The 16,703-nt window shown below is 38.5% G+C and overlaps 11 protein-coding genes and 2 non-coding genes across 13 annotated transcripts; 9 read left to right on the plus strand and 4 right to left on the minus strand.

The window, feature by feature from the left end:
- On the minus strand, positions 1–999 carry EAT1 (putative hydrolase; the record flags this gene model as incomplete). The annotated part of the gene is made up of 1 exon (XM_033910477.1): positions 1–999. One exon carries the CDS (start codon positions 997–999, stop codon positions 1–3), a length of 999 nt encoding a protein of 332 aa, XP_033766368.1.
- Positions 1,000–1,186: 187 nt separating this feature from the next.
- Positions 1,187–1,759, plus strand: SPAR_G02470 (uncharacterized protein; the record flags this gene model as incomplete). The annotated part of the gene is made up of 1 exon (XM_033910478.1): positions 1,187–1,759. The coding sequence occupies one exon, from the start codon at positions 1,187–1,189 to the stop codon at positions 1,757–1,759; it is 573 nt and encodes a 190-aa protein (XP_033766369.1).
- A 980-nt stretch (positions 1,760–2,739) lies between these two features.
- SPAR_G02480 (uncharacterized protein) lies at positions 2,740–3,627 on the plus strand (the record flags this gene model as incomplete). Its single annotated transcript, XM_033910479.1, has 1 exon — positions 2,740–3,627. One exon carries the CDS (start codon positions 2,740–2,742, stop codon positions 3,625–3,627), a length of 888 nt encoding a protein of 295 aa, XP_033766370.1.
- A 547-nt stretch (positions 3,628–4,174) lies between these two features.
- Positions 4,175–5,590, plus strand: UGA1 (4-aminobutyrate transaminase; the record flags this gene model as incomplete). The annotated part of the gene is made up of 1 exon (XM_033910480.1): positions 4,175–5,590. One exon carries the CDS (start codon positions 4,175–4,177, stop codon positions 5,588–5,590), a length of 1,416 nt encoding a protein of 471 aa, XP_033766371.1.
- Positions 5,591–5,907: 317 nt separating this feature from the next.
- On the minus strand, positions 5,908–6,264 carry VMA7 (H(+)-transporting V1 sector ATPase subunit F; the record flags this gene model as incomplete). The annotated part of the gene is made up of 1 exon (XM_033910481.1): positions 5,908–6,264. The coding sequence occupies one exon, from the start codon at positions 6,262–6,264 to the stop codon at positions 5,908–5,910; it is 357 nt and encodes a 118-aa protein (XP_033766372.1).
- A 299-nt stretch (positions 6,265–6,563) lies between these two features.
- Positions 6,564–7,436, plus strand: DPC29 (post-initiation translation factor DPC29; the record flags this gene model as incomplete). The annotated part of the gene is made up of 1 exon (XM_033910482.1): positions 6,564–7,436. The coding sequence occupies one exon, from the start codon at positions 6,564–6,566 to the stop codon at positions 7,434–7,436; it is 873 nt and encodes a 290-aa protein (XP_033766373.1).
- A 779-nt stretch (positions 7,437–8,215) lies between these two features.
- On the plus strand, positions 8,216–9,928 carry MTL1 (Mtl1p; the record flags this gene model as incomplete). The annotated part of the gene is made up of 1 exon (XM_033910483.1): positions 8,216–9,928. The coding sequence occupies one exon, from the start codon at positions 8,216–8,218 to the stop codon at positions 9,926–9,928; it is 1,713 nt and encodes a 570-aa protein (XP_033766374.1).
- A 1,284-nt stretch (positions 9,929–11,212) lies between these two features.
- Positions 11,213–11,284, plus strand: SPAR_Gtrna15D. The gene has a single exon. It is a non-coding gene; the product is annotated as a tRNA-Asp (tRNA).
- Positions 11,285–11,471: 187 nt separating this feature from the next.
- On the minus strand, positions 11,472–12,185 carry THG1 (tRNA guanylyltransferase; the record flags this gene model as incomplete). Its single annotated transcript, XM_033910484.1, has 1 exon — positions 11,472–12,185. One exon carries the CDS (start codon positions 12,183–12,185, stop codon positions 11,472–11,474), a length of 714 nt encoding a protein of 237 aa, XP_033766375.1.
- Positions 12,186–12,577: 392 nt separating this feature from the next.
- Positions 12,578–13,414, plus strand: SPAR_G02540 (uncharacterized protein; the record flags this gene model as incomplete). The annotated part of the gene is made up of 1 exon (XM_033910485.1): positions 12,578–13,414. One exon carries the CDS (start codon positions 12,578–12,580, stop codon positions 13,412–13,414), a length of 837 nt encoding a protein of 278 aa, XP_033766376.1.
- A 314-nt stretch (positions 13,415–13,728) lies between these two features.
- On the minus strand, positions 13,729–14,055 carry RPS25A (40S ribosomal protein eS25; the record flags this gene model as incomplete). The annotated part of the gene is made up of 1 exon (XM_033910486.1): positions 13,729–14,055. The coding sequence occupies one exon, from the start codon at positions 14,053–14,055 to the stop codon at positions 13,729–13,731; it is 327 nt and encodes a 108-aa protein (XP_033766377.1).
- Positions 14,056–15,043: 988 nt separating this feature from the next.
- On the plus strand, positions 15,044–15,115 carry SPAR_Gtrna16E. Its single transcript has one exon. It is a non-coding gene; the product is annotated as a tRNA-Glu (tRNA).
- A 297-nt stretch (positions 15,116–15,412) lies between these two features.
- On the plus strand, positions 15,413–16,501 carry MSP1 (protein-degrading AAA family ATPase MSP1; the record flags this gene model as incomplete). The annotated part of the gene is made up of 1 exon (XM_033910487.1): positions 15,413–16,501. The coding sequence occupies one exon, from the start codon at positions 15,413–15,415 to the stop codon at positions 16,499–16,501; it is 1,089 nt and encodes a 362-aa protein (XP_033766378.1).
- Between the last annotated feature and the right edge of the window lie 202 nt (positions 16,502–16,703).

Genomic DNA, 16,703 nt, shown 5'->3' on the forward strand with positions numbered 1-16,703 from the left:
TTATTCAAAATCCAACGTTTCTTCCACAAAAAAGTCTAAAATGCATTTGAAAGAATCTTCTGGATTCTCCAATAATAGATTATGCCCAGTATTAAATTCCTGAACATCAGCACAAGGAAAGATGTCCCTCAAGAGAGAATAATCATTGCTAATAAAGTTGGACTGCAAACCTTTCATGAATAAAACTTTACGACTGGCTACACCCTTTTGGAAGAAGTCGTCTTGATTAGATAGGTCCGGCCATTTTTTTACTTCATCTAACAAGTGAGGCATGCTGGAGAGGGGCATTGAAAAATTTATATAGGGATCAGAGGCTCTGTCATGCTGTTGTTGTCCATAATATGATTGTGCTTGGTGTACATTATTCGATTTTACAGAAAGAAAACCGTTGGCAAAGTAAAGTGCTACAGCTCCGCCGCACTTCCTTTTATTACATTGCAAACTTTTGAAAAGTTCAAGAACTCTCTTCTGCCAGTTGATAGAACCTCTTAAAATTTTGACATCCCTGCGGATAATCCTCATTATTAAGTCGTAGTTTTGTAATATCATGGGATCTAATTTTGGGGTTTCGTAAGGCGGCAAATCAATCGATATACACTTTCGTATATTAATGTTCTTGTACAACGTGGTCAATAACGCAATTTTACCACCCATAGAGAATCCCAGTAAATAAATAGGTCTCTCCAAGCCAATATGCGTTTCGATAAAATGTATCAAATCGTTGGTTAACGTAACGTAGTCATAAGGTATGGCCTTTGGTGAAATGCCATGATTTCTTACATCAACAGAAAAAATATCAGCGTCAATCTTCCTTGAAAGAAGTTTATTAAAAGAATGAAACATCACGTGTGAGCCTAAGAGCCCATGGATGTTAATAATTGCGGGTCTTTGCTCGAATCTTCTTAGTAATGAAGCATCTGATGGTAAGCGCGTTCTATGGAATGATAACTCGACAATTCTTTTATAAGGCAGTGCCTTATTATGCGCTAGTCCTGACATTTGGAGGTCTTCTTTCCACAGTCTCCTTTTATTTTGTAGTTTGAACACGTCTCGATCTTGGAGTGAGACAAAAACAGTTTCTTCCAAAAGACGCGCTTTGTTATTCAATAAAGACTGCTTTCTATGATAGGTTGAGTTTAATATAATTATAGAGAGAATACTGACTGAGATAAGGAAAATTTCCATCATGTCTAGATTGAGAAGATTTAATAGGAAGATCTTAAGCTTAAGTTCTGAATACATTCATGAGGGTGAATCCGGCCAAGATGATGTATCCGTATTACCACTAGATACAGAGGAACAGGAAGAACTCATTCAAAAGTTTGAAACTAATGCTCACGTCACAAATAAGTTGTACATAAACATTTTGAGCATGTTGTATTTGCTATATGGAGGACTGCTAATGATACTCGTAAGAACAGCGCAAGGGCATTTTAAATTAGCACTTCTTGCTGGCGCTAATTCTTTGATCTGTTCATGCATCACGCTTAGATATGACATCATAAACGACTATCTTTTGTTCAAAAAATTCAAGTTAAGAGTGAGCAACTTTTCTATTAACATATTAAACATTATTTTACTCGTACTTATGGCTTGGATAAGTTTCAATCATGTGATGGAAGACAAAAAAACGGTGCTCTGTTTGCAGGTTCCAATGTTTTTATTTTGGGTCGCTCTACTTGTGAAAAGATGGGCTCGGAATATAGAAGATGAAATTGCAGACCTAAGACGTTTGAAATACAAATACAAAAATGCCTAGTTTCATATCGACATATTATAAAATAATTGCTTAGTCTATCTCAGAAAACTTTACTAATTACGAGAATTGATAGGTTAGCACCTCGTTATTTGCAAACGAGGCCAAGGAGTATATGGCTGCTTTAACATATCTGCTTTTGCATGTGCGGCACTGCTGCGGGCCCATTCAAGCATACATATATAACTGCAATCCCAAAGTGTGATCATCGCCACGGAAATATGCGTGGAAATTCAGTAAAAATATTAAAACAGCTAAAGAGGACATGGAAAAGCTTACAAGATAATTTAATATAGAGTTAATACCCCCTCCGGGACTTGCTCAAATGCGCAGATACGATGAAGGATCAGATCATTCATGTGATTTGCAAAGGCCATGTAGCCCAAAATTCTCTAACTACCATATAATAGCTTGCTAAATAGTGTTCGAGGCGTTGCATGTTACTAAAGAAAACGACATGACAAAAGTACCCAGAATTAAAATTAAGTAGGTGATGCCAGGTAGGAGACAGAGCAAAACCGGATTAATGAAGTAATTTGAGTGAATCTTCATTAGCCACTCATGGCACACATGTCATGAAGTCTTTTGACGAACATATAATAGAGCAGTGATGATCTCCATTACGACCAAGAGGAATGTTTGGCGGTATTGCTGTCGGGTTAAGAATACTAATCTTCTCGTTGCGGTCCGTTCATTTCCGCGGAGTTTACTTTCGAAAGGTTTTTTTTTTCCCGAAGCATTTGGAAAACAATTGATGTGAGAAATTTAGAACAGAATACACGGCAGTAATCTCCCAAATTTGCGATACTACCACAATTCAAGATCGTGCGCGAGAGGAAGCTGAGCACGGTGCTGTATATTTTTTATACATTATACATTCGAGAACCTTTCAACAAGCAAAAGGTATCCACCTGATATTAAACGAAGATTAGAAGAGAGCAAAAAACCAAAGAAAGGCCACCGAAATATTGAGAGTGGGAACAATGTCGCATCAAATGGCGCCATGGGTACCTATGTTTATTCAATCGTGCAAAAATAACACAGAACCTTTTGTATCATTTCAATTTGCTACTGTTGACAAACTAACGAACAAACCACGTTGCAGAACGGTAGTGTTTAGAGATTTTTTATTTCATGACAAAAGAACTAATGTGTTGACTTTTAACACTGATATGAGGAGCTCAAAGATAACTGAATCATTCATAACGCCAAATTCAAATAAATCTGGCAGCAGTAAAAGATGTGAGACTCCATTTTTCGAAGCATGTGTATATTTCCCCGAAACTTGGGAACAGTATCGGTTCAGTGGCCAGTGCTTTACAATATCTAGACAATTTAAGGAAATACCGGCTGATATTGTAACCAAGTATGATATATTTTCACCGCGGTTTTCAGAGACAAACGATGACAGTACTGACGAAGAAATGGATACTTCAATTAACGACGACAACGATAAAAATAATGACGCCGACAATAATGACATTAACGAAGATAACAAACTTATAGAAATCATAGACAGCGATGAACACCATGAGGTGGAAGATGATTACTACCCGCAACCACAAGAATGGGAGGCAGAATTACTAAGACAATGGTCCTCTTTATCAAGGCATACCAAATCATTGTATAGAAAGCCAGCACCAGGCCAAAAACTTACCTCTGAAACTAGCAAACAATTGGACAAACTCCATAGGGGTGTTGATGGTGCTAAAGAGGATGCCGGCCTAGAAAATTTTGGTATTGTCTGTCTATGTGTTGAGTCCGTTGATTTTTTGAACTTGAAAGAGGGAAGAGGTGGTGAAAGATGGATTTTCCAGAAAACTGACGGCAAAGACGAAGATCTGTGGGAGGAACAAGAAGTTTGTCCGTAAGAAATGTTAAATCGTTTTGCTAATGTTCGGTAGTGATTCACGCTTTGTATTCGCGCTATCTCGATTTCTACCTATATAGTTAATCTCTGTACCAAAACAATCTTTCCAACTATCCATTAATCATAATATATTATCAGCGTCGGCGATTTTACAACGCTTGACAAAAGCCGCGGGCGGGATTCTTGGGGGTAGTGTCACCGGCAGTTAATCTAATCAAGAGGCGCCTAAAGGAAAAGATAGAAAATAGAACAAAGCAATCGCCGCTTTGGACGGCAAAGATAGTTATCCATTGTGCGATGATTGGATATGATTTGTTTCCAGTAGTATAAGCAAGCGCCAGATCTGTTTACTATGGAATTAAGTGAGTAATCTCGCGGGATGTAATGATTTAAGGGAATCTGGTTTCAAGATTTCACATATATTTATATAAAAGGCCATTCGTAACTTCTATAATTTTAGGATTTTCCTTTCTCCTCAAATACTAACTTGTTGTATTACATTACAGAAAGCCCAAACAAGAAACCACAATTAAGAAATAACTAAAGCAATGTCTATTTGTGAACAATACTATCCAGAAGAGCCAGCCAAACCAATTATCAAGACCAAGTCCATTCCTGGTCCTGAGTCTCAGAAGCAATTGAAAGAACTCGGCGGAGTTTTTGACACAAGACCAGCATATTTCTTGGCTGATTATGAGAAATCCTTAGGTAACTATATCACTGATGTGGATGGGAACACATATTTGGATTTGTATGCTCAAATCGCCTCAATCGCACTTGGTTACAACAACCCCGCTTTGATCAAGGCGGCACAATCACCAGAAATGATTCGCGCTCTAGTCGACCGTCCTGCTTTAGGTAATTTCCCATCAAAGGATTTAGACAAAATGTTGAAGCAAATATTGAAATCTGCACCAAAGGGTCAAGACCATGTCTGGTCGGGGCTTTCTGGTGCGGACGCCAATGAGTTAGCATTCAAGGCTGCCTTTATTTATTACCGTGCCCAACAAAGAGGCTATGATGCTGATTTTTCTGAAAAAGAAAACATATCTGTCATGGACAATGACGCTCCTGGTGCCCCCCACCTCGCTGTATTATCGTTCAAGAGAGCGTTCCACGGTAGATTGTTTGCCTCCGGCTCCACAACTTGTTCTAAACCAATTCACAAGTTGGATTTCCCAGCCTTCCACTGGCCTCACGCTGAATATCCATCTTACAAATATCCACTAGATGAAAACTCTGATGAGAACCGTAAAGAAGATGACCGTTGCTTGGCCATTGTTGAGGAATTAATCAAAACCTGGTCTATTCCAGTTGCTGCCTTAATCATTGAACCCATTCAGTCCGAAGGTGGTGATAACCACGCTTCTAAGTATTTCTTGCAAAAGCTAAGAGACATTACCTTGAAGCATAACGTTGTCTACATCATAGATGAAGTGCAAACAGGTGTCGGAGCCACCGGTAAACTATGGTGCCATGAGTACGCCGACATTCAACCACCTGTAGATTTAGTGACATTTTCCAAGAAATTCCAGAGTGCAGGATATTTCTTCCACGATCCTAAATTTATTCCAAACAAACCATACAGACAATTCAACACATGGTGTGGTGAACCTGCCAGAATGATCATTGCAGGTGCCATTGGACAGGAAATCTCTGACAAGAAGTTGACTGAACAGTGTTCAAGAGTAGGTGATTATTTATACAAGAAATTGGAGGATTTGCAAAAGAAATACCCTGAAAACTTTCAAAACTTGAGAGGTAAAGGAAGAGGCACATTCATTGCCTGGGATTTGCCCACTGGTGAAAAAAGAGACTTGCTATTGAAGAAATTGAAGTTGAATGGTTGCAATGTGGGTGGATGTGCAGTCCATGCAGTGAGATTAAGACCTTCATTAACATTTGAGGAGAAGCATGCTGATATCTTCGTTGAAGCATTGGCCAAGGCAGTTAATGAATTATGATGTATATTAGTGAGGCCGTGTCACGTTCCCTTTCTTTTGGCCTCTGTATATGTGTATCCTTTTATAATTTTTAGAAAAAAGTTTTATATTAATCATCAGCTGACTATGAAAAGTATGGGCGGGTATTAACAATAGGAAAAAAAAATCGGCTTATGTGACTGTAGTAAAGACATGTGGTAAAAAAAAATAATTTTATCTGAACCTTAAATATATCATTTATGAGTGTATATATTATACAAACGCAATAACAGTGGCACCCGCCCTTCACCTCCACCTGCTACTTGTAATTTGTGTTTGTTTTGGAAAAGATCTTTTGCTTACTCACCGAACAACTTTCTGACTCTTTTCAATACAGAATCCTTTTCAGGATCATAAGGATGGTCCTTGGATGGAATCTCTAAAATAGCAGGGAATGCATTGGTGAAGGAGTCCACTCTTGCTCTTATGTTTTCCGCGATATGCTGGTTGATTAGAAGGATGGCAATATCGTCCCTCTCTTCAGTGAAGTGATTAAACTTATCAGTGATTTCCTCCTTGGTACTTTTACCTTCTTGGTAAACAAAGAAGTTCTTTTCTTGAGTTTCAGGAGAGATTTGTCCAATGCCGGCTAACAATAAACCGGTCGTAGTATCTTCGTCAGCTATCACAGCTATAAGAGTACGTTTCTCAGCCATAATTTAGTTACTATACGTCAGTGAGACTAGTTATGGATATAGATGTGTGATGCTCTATCTTCCAAGCTCTTCGCCAACCTGATACAATAAATGTAGTGTTAGCAATTCACGTCGGTTTTCCTGATATCGTTCGCCTTTTTTTTTTTTTTCTTTCCTTTTCCTTCTTCCCTTTACCGGCGTGAGGCAGCGAAATTTTTCCAGTACGCATGTACGCAAGTTTCAGCAGCAATAAGGGGAAAGATAATGATATAGCTGGAAAAAATCAATAGCTTTAGCATAAACCCATCAAAAGTCGGAAAATGTTGGTAAGAAATGGGTATCTCGGTAAGTTTCTGAAGAACTCTCGATCATTCAGTGTGCTGAATTCTTCGGTACGCTCAGGTCACAACAAATGGTCAACCATTAAGCACGGTAAAGCCAAGAACGATGCTGAACGAAACAAGATTAACAACAAGTTTGCAAATCAGATAGCAATGTCGGTCAAGCTGGGCAACGGTATTACCGACCCAACCATGAATATTAGATTAGCCACAAGTATTGAGCTAGCAAATAAAAACAACGTCAGTAAGAAAGTTATTGAGAACGCCATTCGGAAAGCTTCTGGAAGCAGCGGATCGGGTAAGGACTCGAACACGTCCGAGCTATGTGTATACGAGGGAATGGCGCCTGGTGGGGTGGCTATTGTGGTGGAGGCGCTTACGGACAATAAGAACAGGACTATAGGTCTGATAAGAAGTGCATTTAATAAAGCCAACGGGTCAATGACTCCAACGTTGTTTTTCTTCGACAAAAAAGGGTATGTTACAGTGATACCTCCGAAGGAGTTAGACTCTGAGGACAAGGTGCTGGAAAGCGTACTGGAGATTCAGGGCATTGAAGACATTACGACCCTGCAGGAAGACGCAGAAGACTTAGAGTGTGATACTGAAACTGAAACTACAGGCCCCACTTATGAGGCGGTGACAGAACCAGCAAATACCAACAAGGTGGCCGCCCTATTGAAGGAGCGTGGTTTCCACATCAGGGACTTAGGCATCGGCTACAACGCCAAGCCGGACATGGCAGTTTCCGTGCAAGGCGATGAAGCGTTCGAGAAATTACAGAAGCTGACCACCGCGCTCGAGGACATTGACGAGGTAACGTCGTTGTACACAAACGCCAGCGACGCCTAATGCGAGCAAACCGTAAATAGACAATCAATACCACAAATACCTGTATATAGCAAACAAACAGTAGTGATAACTGTTATAGAAAGTATAAACAACAACAAAGACAAAAGGAAGTAAACGTACAGCAGACACCAGTGCTTGCCTGCAGCGCACCGCTGTCTGCGGACTGGCGGGGGGCGAGCAAGAGCCGAGGAACCACCGACGGAAGGCGGGCGGAGACGGAGACGCAGCCGAGATCTATTTTTGCTCAGCGGTAATATTAGGTCATAGCTAGGGGGATCTGGAAGCACAGCGATGTGCCCCCTCCTCTCAAACGACACCAGCATAAACTAAGGGCTCATCTCGAAACTTCAAAGTGCTTCATTCATGTCGGTGGTGGTGTCTGTTGTGTCTTCCATGGGCAAGGAGCGCTTTATTACTTGTTATCCGATGAGGTGTCATTTTTTTCTTTTTTCCCTCTTTCTTGGGGTCTTGACAGTCATTAAATCGAACTTTTTCAGTTTTTCTTCTTCGGGAAGATCAGTTTTGGCAGAAAAAGTGTGCATAAAAAACGAAGGATACACTGTTATTTACTATAAGTAGTCTTCGATTCGTATAGGGAGGCCAAGGCACATAAAGATCTATTTTGAGGAGGTAATTAAGATCTATTCCTTCACGCTACCACAGTTTGTTCAATTAATTTCGCTTCATATCGGTTTGGTTCGGTTTCATTTCCACTTTAGCTTGCTCCCAGTTAGTATTATAAAAGCATTCTACAAAGTGATCGTATAAGTAGTTGAAATATGGCAAGCCGCACTTGGATCAGGAAGGAGAGCTTCGGTTCAAGCCTGTATATGTGGCGACTGATTCTCATGGCGTTATTAACAACACTGCCGCTAGGCGTTCTTTCTCAGGAGTTGGCTCCGGCTAATAGCACAATATCGAGCACAGCTCCTTCTATCACTTCACTTTCTGCGGTTGACTCATTTACATCTACTGTCGATACAACGAGCAGCGCAAGCTTATCAACACCTAGTATAGCGTCCGTATCCTTTACTTCCTTCCCCCAAAGTTCTTCGCTCCTTACCCTTTCATCAACGCTATCTTCAGAGCTTTCCTCTTCTTCCGTGCAAGTTTCTGCATCTTTCACATCATCTGTTTCTTTATTCAGTTCCTTTTCTTCGGAGGTTGCGTCATCATCGTCATCATCGTCATCATCGTCATCATCATCAACATCATCACCATCATCATTATCGTCATCATCACTGTCGACATCCACCACGGCGTCAACATCTTCGACTGTTGCCTCTTCCACATTTTCGACTAGCTCACCGTTGATTTCCTCTAAGTCCTCGTCCATTTTTTCGTCAACTTTTTCATTTAATTCATTTAGTTCAAGCTCTTCGTTTTCCTCTTCAATTTCAATTTCGTCCATTTCGACTTCTTCAATATCATTTCCCTCGTCTTCAACCTCGTCTCCGTCTTCGTCCTCATCACAACCGACACCCTCTTACTCATCATCATCGGACTCATTGTTCACATCCTCATCCTCCTCGCCGTCCTCTTCCTCCCTCTCTTCCTCTACATTCTCCTCTTCCTCCTCATTTTCCTTCTCCTCCTCTTCCTCATCCTCGTCTTCCATGTATTCGTCTTCAATGTATTCGTCTTCCATTTATTCGTCTTCCATTTATTCGTCTTCGTCATATCCTTCGTCTTCATTCTCATCCTCTTCGAACCCTAGCTCGTCAATCACCTCCACCTCTGCTCCATCCTCCGTCACTCCAGCTTCCCAGTACTCTAATCTGGCAAAAACCATAACTAGTATAATAGAGGGACAAACTATCCTTTCCAACTACTATACTACTATAACGTATTCACCAACAGCGTCTGCATCTTTGGGAAAAAATTCACATCACTCAGGCTTATCAAAAAAAAACCGTAATATTATCATTGGTTGCGTCGTCGGTATAGGTGTCCCCCTCATCCTAATTCTACTAATATTGATTTACATGTTTTGTGTTCAACCTAAGAAGACAGATTTCATTGATTCTGACGGTAAAATTGTCACCGCTTATCGTAGTAACATTTTCACCAAAATATGGTACTTCTTGCTGGGTAAACAAATTGGTGAAGCAGAGAAATTCAGCTCAGATTCTCCTATCGGCAGTAATAATATTCACAGTTTTGGCGATATCGATCCTGAAGATATACTTAATAATGACAACCCCTACACCCCTAAACACGCAAATGTTGAAGGCTACGACGACGATGATGCCAACGATGAAAACCTATCATCCAACTTCCACAACAGAGGCATCGATGATCAATACTCGCCTACTAAATCTACATCATATTCAATGTCAAATAGTAATAGCCAAGATTACGGCGATCACAACGGCGCTGATGAAATAATGCCCGATGAAAATATTCATCGTGTTTATGAAGACAGCGAAGCTAGCATTGACGAAAACTATTACACAAAGCCAAGCAACGGATTGAACATTACAAACTATTAAACCATAGCAGAAATAGCTTTGCCGCAATCATTCTTTTCAAATTCACCTTAATTTTCATTTCGTTCTTCTTTTCGATTCTATTCCTAATACTTTATGCATAGTTCCAGAACTTTTTTTCCCTTTTTTTCTGTCGCAAGTTCTCAAAATTGTTTCTACGACCATTAATAATAACGATACCATTACGTTCACTTCCCCGTATATATACCTATATACTTAATATTATTGACGCATATACTTTTATAAACTTAGAATAAATATGATATATTTATTTTGACCATTCAGGAAGGCTTTATTTTACACATTAGGAGAAAAATGCGTTTGGAAAGTCTTCAGCTGTTGCTCAATTACACACTGCTGGCGATACGGATTCAGAGATCAAAGGGATCGAGAAGAACTAATACACAGAACCATATTAATTAAACAATCCATCCCATGCAGAAGTATCTATGTGTCAAGAAATTGGTCTTTTTGCGACCCTCCCTCACCCCTTCTATTATCATGCGGACAAGTCAGATATCTCATTCGTAGCCGAGTTACAAATACATCAAAGTGTAATTAAAACGTGTACGGATAAATCAGTGTCCTATACCCCACTTTGTGTTGATACTGCGTACGATGTTAGGCGTTTGAGAAATGATATTATAAACGCTAAAAATTGAATTGCACGTTGAAAACCTAACAATAATCTGCAATATCAATGATGTTTCCACTGTATTTCTGACGAGAGAAGTGGCGGAATGGGTCTTACGCAACTTTCCATCCGAGAATTGAGTGAATAATTAGATAATTGTTGGGATTCCATTGTTACTAAGGGCTATAATATTAGGTATATAGAATATACTAGAAGTTCTCCTCGAGGATATAGGAATCCACAAAAGGGAATCGATAGTTCTACATAGTGTTATTGCCTTATCTTCTTTCCTTTCATATGTTGTCATTCGTTTTCCTATTACATTATCAATCCTTGCATTTCGGCTTCCATTAGATTGGATGACTGTTTCTCAATCTTTATGCCATCCTCTTACACCGCATGTGATAATATAGTAGTAGCATGAATGCTACTAAATAGATGATGTTAGAATTTCATTCCAACAATCTAATTATTCACCCTATTCTCACATCCTTTCGTTAGATTCAGATCTTATATAGCTTATATAAGACAAGCCACATTCTGTGAATCAAGTTGATAATACTTGACGACAAGTTACTCTGCTAAAGACGTTGGATTGTGAAAATATCTGGGCTTACTGAGGAATGTGATAAAACAGAAATATCAGAGTTGCATCCGTGATAGTTTAATGGTCAGAATGGGCGCTTGTCGCGTGCCAGATCGGGGTTCAATTCCCCGTCGCGGAGATTTTTTTCTCGTATGGAAACGTTGTGGATCTTACTCTGCAAACGTACTGAACTAGTAATCACTTTTAGAAAGACCATTCAACATCAACAAAAATGAATCTCAATCCCCTGAAAATATTCGAAAAATGCAGGGGTTCATTACTTCGGCACCAACGATGATGATCGGATATAGGTATATATATATTTATTAATAGCCCTCGAACAACTCATCTATCTGTGCGATGACGTTGATATGAAGGATCTCTCCTTTCCTAGTTACTAATGAGCCCTTTTTAAACATTTCAGGTTCATTATTGTAGTTTATTCCACATTCAGAAAACAGTATTTCCTGTTTATCACTACTAAATGTTCCACATAGTTTCTTCTCGGATTCCTGGGGAGTTAAACCACACTTTATTATCAATTGCCAAAACGTTGTATTATAAAGATTGTTTATATGAGTATCGACATATCTCCAGGATAGATAATCCTTTATCGTTTGTAAATTAGGGTACGCTACACACCTTGAATCGAAGTATGGTAAATGCTTGATATCCAACGGCTTGTCCGGGAAAAATTTGGTCCATAATGCGACATAATTGGATGTAAAAAAAGAACCGAATAAAGTTGCAAGCTTATCTTTTCTTCTGTTGAATAAAGCTGTATCTGACTTCAAAATAAATGAATATTCGTCACTTTCCCCGAAGGCCAATATAGTATCATTTTTGTACTTAAGCAAAAGGTTCTTTGCACAGGCATTCATCAACTTCAAAGCGTTTTCATCGTTTGGCTTGGCAAACTCGTAGAACGTGGAAAATTCATGAAACTTCTTGCCATCTATTCTTACCACAATATAACACTGAGGCAAAATAACATCGTGCGTTTCAAATTGCCTCACGTATCCAAATTTAGAGTTAGCCATTTCGCCCGCATTAGGAAGTTGAATCTTCGTCCATTAATGCTTATGGGTAGCAATAACTCTTTAAAATTTTTTCTGTATGCTCGTATCTTTAATTAATTCTCAATAAGTGATCATAGAAACAATAAAAAATTTCAATCCGGGTAAAACACCAATAAAGAGCGAAAAAAGCGTATGAAGGACAAGGGATACTTACGCCAAAGAGAGCATAATCAATTATTAGAAGATATCAACTTGCACAGCGCCGAAATACTCAATTGGCTGTGCTTCTTCAAAATTCAATTAACATATACACCAAGAATCAAATTTCAATTTCAACTTGGTCATCTCTAATCTAGGAGTTCGTTGTAGGAGTAAATAAAAATTTTGCAGAAAAAAATCAACAAACGTTAAACATGGCGAAAACCATTGAAGTTATCAGGAAGAAGGACCCCAAAAAGAAGAATCAATCCGATCCATTGGCGAAACAAAAACTTATTTGGAAAATTGGGCACGCTTTGACCTTGGTTTTTGGTTTATTATTTTCCATCACGTATTTCTACCATGTCCTAATCTTCTTCAAATATCGTTCCTGGAAGTGGTTGTTCTTGAGAGTCAATAAAAACTACTCGTTTATTCAAAGTAAGAGATGGTACATGAAATTATTGAGTTGGGGCCCACAGATAATGTATCGTTTGTCATTAATTGGTGTATTTATGTCTGAGTCCGTTACAATGCAACAGAACTGGGTCGGGCTTAACCCTACCTGGAATGATTTGTTGTCTTCTGAGAACTTCCATACACTTTTGATTGCTTGTTTGTGGTTTTTTGGTGGTGGCAAGTCTTTTTACAAGATTTTACCATACATGATTTTAAGTTATCTACATTTAACTAAAATGAACTACGAATTGAATGCTGACAAAGAAGAAAGGATCCCTTTAACACCTAGAGACAAAAAAATGCTACACTTGCTTGCCTATTCTGAATTGTTTGTTATCTTGGCGTTAACTCTGGACACTGTATTGTTCAAGACAGGAACATCCGGATTTATGTTAGTCATTTATGTTGGTATTTATTGGTTGCGGCTGAACTTCTCACCGTATGCCCAAGTGGCTGTTTTGGAGTTACTTGTCAAGTCTGAAAAATACGTTCCCAAAAAATATAGAGGCAAATGGCAAGTTATAAAGAACTTTGTTTATATGAAAATGAAAGAGCACGGAAAGAGAACAGAAGAAGTTGCCAGATACGCTTAAGAAATTATTTAACCAAAGATGAGCAGAAGTCGTGTTAGTTTACTTATTTGTCCCTCCTCTTACTTCTTTTTGGGCCACTGACATTCGTACAGAAGTAGACGGCCCATTATATACAGTTTATTCAATCATATCAAGTATTGTTTTATACTCATTTCTAACCTTTCAACCGTTAATGCTCAATTTTCTAGACCATCATATGTATCACTACTTCCTGAATGATGCCTTTTATAACACAAATGTAGACGCGCAAATAAACATACATAAAAATATTATTGAAAATACAGATTATTTAAATTATATAACCCGTTCCCAGTTTATTCAGAAGCAGTAGCTCTGGTGTAGATAGCTTGCTTGGAGTGCTTGGAGATTGGCTTGATGATACCTTCTTTTTCCAAGTGTCTCAAAGCAATTCTAGCTAAAGAACCACCGATCTTTAATCTATCGACCAAAACAGAGACAGAGACGTATCTGTAAGTTGGGACCTCCTTCAAGATCCTGTCGTATTTTTCTTGGTCTAAGATGACAGCGTGTTGAGCTCTGTCTTTCATGGACTTTTTGGACCACTTCTTCTTAGACTTCTTACCACCAGCAAGGGCGGCAGCGGCTTTGGCAGCTTTAGATAATTGTTGCTTTGGAGGCATGATTTATTATATGTTCTAAAATGAAATAAACAGTAAAAATGTACTTGTTAGTAAAAAAAAAACTGAATTCTAATAGAATTAAAGATAAAGATTACTTGCTAATGACTTGAGTTTGAAATTGAATGACTGGAGTTTTGACTGTAAATCATTTCGAAGTGCGTATTTTTATGCCGCAGGAATAACTCGGGCAGTTGATCTGTGCTGTAAGCCATATAGAAAGACATGTGGACAGTCATCTCGTTACGGTAGAATAGTCCTTTATGACATCTTAAATTCTGAATTGGCTAGTCATTAGTTCATCTTATCCGCCTGGTTCTGTTTCCAAATTTATAGGTACATACACTAAAACTAACTGGGCTTGGCGGTTTTTAGCAAGAAAGAAAACGACTTCAACATTCAACAGACCATCTTAATAGTAATAAATGGTTCGTGAATTTTAGGAGATACTTGGTGAAGCGGTTCTGTCGCGCGATCCTTTCCTTAGAAGGCGTCTTTCATTTTTTGGTCTTTGCATGATAAAGCGTATGAAATAACTGTAGTGGTGTCTGGGTTCACATAATGCACGGATGCATATAGAACAAATCACTTTAAACCCTAAGCCTACTAGGACTGCATCCAGTGTACAACACTCTATTCATTACGTTGAAGTGAAGATGTGCAACTATTTGGCTCGTGCAATCATTTTTATAAGGTTTTTCGAGTGGTGCATTGGTTAGTTTCGATTTCATTCTTTTTTTCCTTGAGAAGAACTTCTAGTATGTTCAGAATGTTTAGTCTTGGTATCTCATGAAATGATGAAATCCCAACAATTATCTTAATATTCACTCACTTCTCACTAACATTGCAAGTACTAATCAATAGACGATAATTGGTTTCCATTTCAATATAATTCATTACCGCCGGGCATTTCTAAAGGAAACTTTTGATTCAGCTATCATCCTAATTTCACCAAGAAGTCTGACAAAGCCAGCAGTTTTGTGAATTACTATCCGATATAGTGTAACGGCTATCACATCACGCTTTCACCGTGGAGACCGGGGTTCGACTCCCCGTATCGGAGTAACTTTTTCCCATTGTTTTCTTCTGGGCGGAAGAGCAATGAAATAATAGTACGACTAATATAAATTCTGGGTTGGAATTCTTCATACAATTGGTCAAGTGGTTATGCCTTGTCAATGAACCATATTTGTTCAAGACGATATGTTAAACCATGGAAAACTGCCTATACTTGACACGCCGAAATCGATAGTTTCGCTTTCCTAAAAATCGTAATATTATTTTAGACATTTTGACACGTTTTGTAAGAGATAAGAAGCAAGAACAAAAAGCGATAAGCATTCAATAGAAAGGGCTCCCAATGTCTCGCAGATTTGATTTAAAGACGATTACTGATCTTTCCGTCCTAGTCGGGACTGGGATATCATTATATTATTTAGTTAGTCGACTACTCAACGATGTCGAATCAGGACCATTGTCCGGTAAATCAAAAGAATCAAAGGCCAAACAATCCTTACAATGGGAAAAATTGGTGAAAAGATCACCGGCATTGGCAGAGGTAACACTAGATGCATATGAAAGGACTATACTATCTTCCATTGTCACGCCGGAAGAAATAAATATTACATTCCAGGATATTGGTGGTTTAGACCCGCTTATTTCAGATTTGCATGAAAGCGTTATATATCCCTTGATGATGCCAGAAGTATACTCTAATAGCCCTTTACTCCAAGCACCTAGTGGGGTCTTGCTATATGGGCCTCCAGGATGTGGTAAAACAATGTTGGCGAAGGCTCTAGCCAAAGAAAGTGGTGCTAACTTTATCTCAATAAGAATGTCGTCTATAATGGATAAATGGTACGGCGAATCAAACAAAATAGTCGATGCAATGTTCTCATTGGCGAATAAGTTACAACCTTGTATAATATTCATTGACGAAATTGATTCATTCCTAAGAGAACGGTCTTCTACAGACCATGAAGTTACTGCAACCTTAAAAGCTGAATTTATGACTCTATGGGATGGTTTATTGAATAATGGAAGGGTTATGATTATCGGTGCTACTAATCGGATAAATGACATAGATGATGCATTTTTAAGGAGATTGCCAAAAAGGTTTCTTGTTTCTTTACCTGGTTCTGACCAACGTTATAAAATATTAAGTGTTCTATTGAAAGAAACTAAACTTGACGAAGACGATTTCGATTTGCAACTAATTGCGGACAATACCAAAGGATTTTCGGGGTCTGACTTGAAAGAGCTTTGTAGAGAGGCGGCCTTAGATGCAGCAAAGGAGTATATAAAACAGAAAAGGCAACTCATCGATAGTGGTACAATCGATGTTAACGATAATTCTTCTTTGAAGATCAGACCATTAAAAACAAAAGATTTTACAAAAAAATTAAGGATGGATGCTACGAGTACATTGTCATCTCAACCACTTGATTAAAGAAGAAAATTGGTAAAAAAAAAGCCTTTTACTTATGCATAATTTCATATCACAAATGCTAGTTTTTACCTAATATATACGCAGCATGCTTTTGTACATAACTTCTTTTATTTCTGCGTTATAATTATATATTGGTTATTTTTCTTTGGCCGCTTTGTAACATGACGGCACTATTCTTTCAGGTTTAGTCATAATCTAAATT

The sequence above is a fragment of the Saccharomyces paradoxus genome, chromosome VII, assembly GCF_002079055.1.
Source record: "Saccharomyces paradoxus chromosome VII, complete sequence".
In the NCBI taxonomy this organism is placed as follows: domain Eukaryota; kingdom Fungi; phylum Ascomycota; class Saccharomycetes; order Saccharomycetales; family Saccharomycetaceae; genus Saccharomyces; species Saccharomyces paradoxus.